Source organism: Molossus molossus, unplaced genomic scaffold, assembly GCF_014108415.1.
Source record: "Molossus molossus isolate mMolMol1 unplaced genomic scaffold, mMolMol1.p scaffold_m16_p_10, whole genome shotgun sequence".
Classification (NCBI taxonomy): domain Eukaryota; kingdom Metazoa; phylum Chordata; class Mammalia; order Chiroptera; family Molossidae; genus Molossus; species Molossus molossus.
In genome coordinates this window covers 75625989-75635054 of record NW_023425345.1, presented here as the reverse complement: position 1 = coordinate 75635054, position 9066 = coordinate 75625989, and the positions used below count along the sequence as shown (strand labels likewise).

At 33.7% G+C, this 9066-nt stretch overlaps 1 protein-coding gene across 1 annotated transcript; it reads left to right on the top strand.

The window, feature by feature from the left end:
* The first annotated feature begins 7336 nt into the window (after positions 1 to 7336).
* LOC118623971 (olfactory receptor 6C2-like) lies at positions 7337 to 8275 on the top strand. The gene has a single exon (XM_036251824.1). It carries the CDS (start codon positions 7337 to 7339, stop codon positions 8273 to 8275), a length of 939 nt encoding a protein of 312 aa, XP_036107717.1.
* The last annotated feature ends 791 nt before the right edge of the window (positions 8276 to 9066 follow it).

The window sequence follows — 9066 nt, the reverse complement described above, 5'->3', positions numbered from 1 at the left end:
CAAAGACCTCATTACCTTATATATTTTTATATACCCATTTTTTACATGGTCTATATTAGAAAGAATTTGAATGAAAAGTCCTGTGGACTTTTCACAATCTGAGTGCCCTGAAAGATCAGGGGAACATGATACAAGCTCTTACACGTATTGAAAGAAGTACCTTCAATGTTAATGTATTATCTTCTAGAGAACCACTGGAGTAAAAGCTTCTGCCAAGTAGAATCTTGAAATATAAAAGTAAAGAGTATATTCTGGCCTTTGTTCATTAATATCTATGTGTTTAATTAATATATTTAGAAACTATTATATTCCAAGAAATGTGATAAGATCTGAATATACTATTGAAAACAAGATAGGCCCTGACCTCAAGACTATTACTGTGTAACTGGGTGGCAAACGATAAGTAATATAATACCTTTCTGATATAAGGATGATGGATACAGGAACACACTGGACATGTATTTAGCCTAGTCTGGAGGAACTGAGATAGCACCTCAGAACTTAATCTAGATGCAGTGAGGAAAATGGATTAAAGTGTTCAAAACAGGAGACAGGAAGTCCAGTTAGAGCATGAATGTTTCATATCGAGTGTGAGAACTCTCCATGTTCTTGCATGCAGCAGTATTTTTTATCTTTATTGTTATATTCTTTTATTTTATCAATATAACACAATTTAATAGTTGTTTCTGTCATTAATAGGATATTTTGGTGTTCTGTATCTTGAGATTATTGAGAATCATACTCCTATACACTTTTTAAACATGCATGTATTTAATGTACATATGCATACATTTTTGCTGGGTAAACACCTAGAATTGTAATTTCTTATTTTATAGATATTTGGACATTAAGCTCAATAAAGATATTCAAAAAGTTTTGATAGTGTTTATAGAAACACAGTATCTTCTAGAGAACCACAGGAGTAAAAGCTTCTGCCAAGTAGAATCTTGAAATGTAAGTAAAGAGTATATCTTGACCTTTGTTCATTAATATCTATGTGTTTAATTAACAGATGTGATAAGATCTGAGTATACTATTGAAAACAAGAAAGGCTCTGACCTCAAGACTATTACTGTGTAATTGTCTAATCTTCAAAATATTAGTGTTCTATTTACCCCATGTTCTCAAAATAATAGGTATGCTTCACCTAGTTAATGTTAGTTATTCTAAAGGTTGTATATTAGTTGTGATTTCTTTTTCCCTAAGTACTAAAACATCACATTTTTAATATCTCCACTGGCTTTTAGATATATTCTTTTGTGAAGAAATATGTCTAAGTGTTATTAAGTTGGGTTTTGTTTTCTTATTGATTCATAGTAGCATTTTATAAATGTGGGTTGCAATCCTTAACAGTTATTGCAAATATCTTCCCTAAATCTTGTTTAAATCAATTTTATTAAAGTATAATTTATATACTATAAAATGTATTTTAAGTGTAGCATCCCAATGGGTTTTAACAAATATATATACATACACATCCTTAAAACCACAATGAAATCAAAATATATAAAAAATATTTGTGTTTCTTCTTAATTAATTTCTCATAATAGATGGGTTTGTCTTTTCTAGAATTGTGTATAAAATAAATTTTATAGTACTTTTTATTTACTATGTATATATTTTCCCTTGGCATACTACTTTATGATTTATCCATGTTTCACACATGAACTATTTATTCTTTTTATTGCTATATAGGATTCCCTGTATAGGCATGCCACAATGTGTTTATTTATGCACCTATATTTACTTGTATTTCATTCCACTTTTGGTTATTATGAATAAAGTTACAATTATAAAGTCTTTTGGTGGACATATGTTTTTTGGGGGGGGTAAATCTTTCAAAATGGATTTACCATGTCATATAATGGTATCCCCAAGTGGTTTTAGTATTTTATATTTCTAGTAGCAAAATATAAAAATCTCAATTGCCTCATGTTATCCCACACTTTCTCTTGTTAGTACACTTAATTTTGACTATCCTAATGAATGTTTAGGAATACCTTATTGTAATTTTAGTTTTCCTTTTCTTAATAACTAATAACAATAAGAGATGACGTTAAGCATCTCTTCTTGTGCACATTTGCCATTTATGCATCTTTCTTTGTGAAGTATATGTTCAAATCTTTGACCATTTTTATTGAACTGTTTGTCTTTTATTAGTAAATTGTGTGTGTACATATACATATATACAGATACATGTCTGTATTTACATTATATTAAACATCTGATATGTATTTACAAACGTATATATATTTCATACATACATACATATGAAATTACATGATCTTTTCAGATACATGTGTTTTAGTATGCATGACTATTATAGTGCATGATTTTTCTTTTCACTTTTTAACACTGTCCAAAAAGCAGAGTTTTTTATTAAGTCTATGATTAAGTCAAGCTTATTTTTTGTTGTCATTTTTATCTATACATATATTTTATGGCAGCAGCACCATTTATATTAAGACTTAGTTTCTTCTCAATTTGTCTTGTGTTACTCTATTTCAGTATACTTTGTTCTTTTTCTTTTTTTATTAATTAATTTATTTATTTTTGTTAGAGATGTTTCTCCTTTTTCCCCCCCTCATCCCCCCCTTGCCCTCCCTTCCCACCCTGTCCCCAGCTTTGTTGTCCATGTCCATTGTTCATGCATACATGCATATAAGTTCTGTGGCTTATCTCTCCCCTACCACCCCCTCTTCTGGGGATTGTCAGTCTCTACCCCACTTCCACATCTCTGGGACTACCCCATTCCTCAAACTGTTATGTTCATTGTATTCCACAAATAAGTGAGACCATATGATACTTGGCCTTCTCTGTTTGGCTTGTTTCGCTTAGGATAATATTTTCCAGGTCCCTCTATGTAGTCTCAAAGGATAAGAGATCTTTCTTTCTTACAGCTGCATAGTACTCCATTGCGTATATGTACCACTGATTTTTTTTTTTAATCCTCATCCGAGGACATTTTTCCATTTTTTGTACAGACAGAGTGGGAGGGAGAGAGATAAAGAGAGAAAGAGGGAAACATCGATGTGAAAGGGACACATCGAGTGGCTGCCACCCGCACGACCAACCAGGGCCGGGGACAAACTGCAACCGAGGTACATGGCCTTAGTGGGAACCGAACCTGGGTCTCTCCAGACCGCAGGCGGATGCTCTAACCGCTGACCCAAACCGGCCAGGGCTGTACCACTGATTTTTGATCCATTCGTCTACTGATGGACATTTGGGCTGTTTCCAGATCTTAGCTATTGTAAATTGTGCTGCTATAAAATATATTCTTTGCTACATATATTCTTTCTGATTGGTGTTTCAGGCTTCTTAGGATATATTTCTAAAAGTGGGATCATTGGGTCAAATGGCAGTTCAATTTTTAATTTTTTGAGTAACACCATATTGTTTTCCATAGTGGCTGCACCAGTCTGCATTCCCACCAGCAGTGAACTAGAGGCCCCTTTCTCCACATCCTCGCCAACACTTGTTGTTTGATGATTTGTTGATGGCGGCTATTCTGACAGATGTGAGCTGATACCTCAGAGTTGTTTTAATTTGCGTCTCTCTGATGATTAGTGATGTTGAACATTTCTTTATATGTCTCTTAGCCATTTGCATGTCGTGTTTGGAGAGGTGTCTATTTAGTTCTTCTGCCCATTTTTTAATTGGGTTCTTTGTCTTCCTTTTCGTGAGTTGTATGAGCACTCTGTATATATTGGAAATTAACCCCTTATCTGATATATCATTGGCAATTATGCTCTCCCATACAGTTGGTTGCTACTTTGCTCTTTTTTTTTTTATTTTATTTTTTTATCCTCACCCGAGGACATTTTTCCATTTTTTGTTCAGGTAGAGTGGGAGGGAGAGAGAGGAAGAGAGAGAGAGGGAAACATCGACGTGAAGGGACACATCGAGTGGCTGCCACCCGCACGACCAACCAGGGCCGGGGACAAACTGCAACCGAGGTACATGCCCTTAGCGGGAACCGAACCCGGGTCTCTCCGAACCGCAGGCCGACGCTCTAACCGCTGAGCCAAACCGGCCAGGGCTACTTTGCTCTTTTTTAATGAGTTACATGATTATCCTTACCTCATCACTTTTTTGTAATTTCCACTGCACTGCTATTCTATTATAATTTGTTCAATAAATGATACTGTAAAAGACAATTTAAAAAAATTCAAGTTCCAAATGCTCGTTGTTGGTATACAGAAATACTATTTTATGTATATACATTGATTTTCTATCTTGTGACTTTGTTAAACTCAGTTATTCAAGTAGCAGTGTTGTAGATTACTTAGGATTCTATATCTATCCAATTATGCCATCTACAAGGGAAAAACACTTAACTTCTGTATTTCTTTTTATTTTATCCTTACCTGAGGACATTTTTCCATTTTTTGTTCAAATAGAGGGAGAGGGAAAAAAAAGAGATAGAGAGAAACATCAACGTGAAACGAACACATGGAGTGGTTGCCACCCACACAACCCCAACCAGGGCCGGGGACAAACGGCAACCGAGGTACGTGCCCTTAGTGGGAACCAAACCCAGGTCTCTCTGGACCACAGGTTGACACTCTAACCACTGAGCCAACCGGCCAGGGATAACTTCTGTATTTCTAATCACAATGTCACCTTTTTGTTGTTGTTGTTCTTACTTTATTAACTAGGAACCCCAGCACATTGTTAAATATTAGTTATGAAGTAGTCATCCTTGCATAGTTAATATTAAGGGAAAGCTTTCAAGCTTTTCTTCTTATATTTGATATTAGCATAAGTTTTGTTTTTGTTGTCGTTGTTTTATTAATTAATTTATTATTATTATAGATGTTTCTCCTTTTTCCTCCCACCCTTCTTCCGATCCAGCCCCTGCAAAGCCTTATTGTCTCTGTCCATTGGTTACTCATACATGCATAGTTCTTTAGTTTATTTCATCCCTCTTCCCGCCCCCTCCTCTGAGGTTTTGTTTTCTACAAGTAGGTGACGTTTATCACACTGAGGAAGTTTTCGCTACTTTTACTTTACTGAAAGATTTTTAGCATAAATAGGTGTTGAATTTTGTCAAAAAAAACACAGATTCTTTTTTTTCTGTTATTATGGAGAATAAAATTGATTGATTTAAAATATTAAACCAGTTGTGAATTCCTAGGATAAATGTCACCTTCTCATGATGTATTATACTTACAATGTTATTGCTGAATTTTATTTGCTATTTTTATTGAAATTTTAATCAATGTTCATAGAAAGTTTGTTTAGGATTTTCTTTTGCAATGTTTTTATTTGGTTTTGGTGTCAAGGTAATACTTGCCTTATAAAAGGAGATAGAGTGTGCTAGTAATTTCTGTTTTCTGAAGAAATCTGTCTACTATTACTTTTAACAGAATACTATCTTAATTATTGTTTCTTTAAAATAAATTTTAATATCCATAGTGTAAAGTCCCTGTTATTCTTTTTTTTTTATCCTCTCCCGAAGACATTTTTTCCATTTTTTGTTCAGATAGAGTGAGAGAGAGAGAGGGAGAGAGAGAGAGAGAAACATCAACGTGAAAGGGACACATTGAGTGGCTGCCACCCACACGACCAACTTGGGCCAGGGACAAACTGCAACCGAGGTACGCGCCCTTAGCGGAAACCGAACCCAGGTCTCTCTGGACCACAAGCCAATGCTCTAGCTGCTGAGCCAAACCATCCAGGGCCCCATTATTCTTTATGGTCTTCAAATGTGACTTTTAATTTTGGCCCTTGCATTTCATGTAAATTTTACCATTGTTTTTAAATCCTCAATAAATAAGGTGGAATATATTCTCTACTCCTTTTATCTTGAAGAGATTGTGTAGAATTGGTGATGTTTTATGTTTAAATATTTAGTCCTGACAATTTTGCTTTAGAATGTTAACTACAAATTCAATTTCTTTAATAGTTGTAGCTCTATTAGACTCTATCTCTTCTTGGATGTGTTTGCGGACTTTAAAATTTCATCTATTTCATTTAAGTTGTCCAAAATATTTGTGTGAGTTGCCCATAGTATCTTCTTATTATCATTTTAATATCTGAGATCTGGGGTGATATCTTTCATTTCTGATGTTTCCAGTGTGTTTTCTTTCTCCCAGTGTTTTGTATTATTTGTATTTTATTAGTATTATTTTATTAGTATTATTTTATTAGTATTATTTTATTAGTATTATTAATCATTACAGAACCAACTTTTGAGTTCAATAACTTTCTCTATAGTCTTTTGTTTCCAATTGTTGATTTCTGGTCTTATCTTTCTTTGCTTCCCTTTCATGTTTTGGATTTACTTTACTCCTTTTTCCTAGTTTTTTATTTTCAAAGATTATATGCTTGAGTGAAATATTTCTTATTTTCTAATATAAACATTTAACATTATAAATGTGTGTGACTATGAATTATGATATACAACTGAACATTTCACATACCTCTTAGATCAATATTTAACCATCAGAACCATTGGAGGTAGAATGTAGGACATTTATTACTCTATAAAACCATTTGCTCTTTCCCCTTTTTACTGTGATTATTATTTATATTATATCTATATAAATTTGAAATTCCACCAGGTAATGTTATAATTTTTTATTTCAACATTCTATTGTATGAAAGAATTTGTGTAGAATTGGTATTTTTGTTTATTTTCTTTAATATATTTTTATTAACTTTTTTTTTTAGAGAGAGAGAAACATCAATGTGAGAGATACATTGATCGGTTGCCTCCTGCATGTCCCTTACTGGGGATTAAACCTGCAACCTGGGCAGGTGCCCTGACTGGGAATTGAACTGGGACCTCTCAGTTCATTGGACAATGCTCAATCACTGAGCCACACCAGCCAAGCCATTTCTGTTTATTTTTAAATGTTTGGTAAAAAAAAAAAAAAAATTGGTAGAACAATAAGTAGAGAAATTTGGCAGAACAGCACCTGGAGTTCTTTTTTTAGGATGATTTAAGTGTATATTTGTTTTCTTTAACAGATATAGGGTTATATAGGTTAGAATCTTTTCAATAATTAGTTTAGTTTAGTTAAGTTGCCAAATATATTTGCAGAGCTTTTCAAAATATTCTATTTTATCATTTAATATCTGTATAACCTATCATTGTGTCATATTTCTAATTCCTGATAAATTTTATCTTTTTTCCAGATCAGTTTCACAACAGTTTTATCCATGTTATTCATACTCTCTAAAAATCAGCTTTGATTTCATTAACTTTCTCTCTTATTTTTCTGTTCTTTTTTTCATTGATTTTTGCCTTATTATTTCTTTTCTTTTGTTTAGATGCTTCTGCTTTGACTTTTTTACGTGTAGATTGCCTATAAGATCAAAGATAATAATGAGAAACCGCACAGCAATAACAAAATTTATCCTGTTGGGACTTACAGAAGACCCACGGCTGCAAGTTCTGATTTTTATCTTCTTATTTCTTACCTACATGCTGAGCATTACTGGAAATCTGACCATTATCATTCTTACACTCATGGATTCTCATCTTAAAACACCTATGTATTTTTTTCTTCGAAATTTCTCTGTCTTAGAAATCTCATTCACAACAGTCTGTATTCCCAGATTTCTGTACAGTATATCAACTGGGGACAATACTATTACTTACAGTGCTTGTGCCAGTCAAATATTTTTTATTGGACTCTTTGGGGCCACAGAATTTTTTCTCCTGGCAGCTATGTCCTATGACCGCTATGTGGCCATCTGTAAACCCCTTCATTACATGACCATCATGAACAACAGAGTCTGTACCATCCTCATCCTCTGCTGCTGGATCTCTGGGTTAATAATCATCATCATACCACTTGGTATGGGCCTCCAGCTGGAATTCTGTGACTCCAATGCCATTGATCATTTTGGCTGTGATGCATCTCCCCTTTTTAAGATTTCATGCTCAGATACATGGTTCATAGAACAAATGGTTATAATCTGTGCAGTATTGACATTTATTATTACACTCATAGGTGTCATTCTTTCATACATATATATTATCAGGACAATTCTAAGATTCCCTTCTGCTCAGCAAAGAAAAAAAGCGTTCTCCACTTGTTCTTCTCACATGATTGTTGTTTCCATCACCTATGGCAGCTGTATTTTTATTTACATCAAGCCTTCAGCCAAAGAAGAGGTGGACATCAATAAAGGGGTATCAGTGCTCACTACATCTATTGCCCCTTTGTTGAACCCATTCATTTATACCTTGAGGAACAAGCAAGTGAAACAAGCTTTTAATGACACAATCAAAAAAATTGCATTTACCTTACCCAAGTAAGAGCCCACTAATTTTGAACAATCAAATGAAAATGAAAGATTCATTTCTTAATATTTTTCTGGAAGTCCTAATTAGTTCAGTCTGGTTAACCTTTTCATAATCCTTCAAATATTGATTTGTGAATCTGTTTGGAACAAATAATTTCCTTCTCTCTTTAATCTTAAAAATTTGTTTCCATCATTAAAAGAACGTGAGAATTTGTTTCCAGTGAACAAACTCTTCCCTCATCTCTCAGTAAGCTTTTCTAATATTATTCAAAGAGAAACTGTATAACATGTTAATTACAGTAGTCATGTTTCCTGGGAAATTTCTGGAATGATAGTTTTGCTAAACTTCTTTAAATTTATATATGTAAAAATCTGAAAGAAACATTTAAAATATAGGAACAAATATTTCATCTTTGATTTAAGGTATTATAACACAAACTTTAAAATAAAAGAACTGGAGCCAGGCTGGTGTGGTTCACTGGTTGAGTGTTGACCCATGCTTCCCAGTCAGGGCACATGCCCAGGTTGTGGGCCAAATCCCCAGTGCCGGGCATGCAGGAGGCAGCCAAGCAACGTTCTCTCTCATTGATGTTTCCATCTTTCTCCCCCTCTACCTTCCTCTCGCTCTAAAATCAATAAAGGAAAAAAAATTTTGGAATAAAAATATCAAGTAAAATTAAAACATATTGTAACCAAAATAAGAAAGTAAATATCAGGAATCTTAAAACAAATATGATATACAAAAGGGATAAGCAAGCCAGAATATTTAGAGGATTTACTTAGCAATTAGAAGAATTCCTTAGA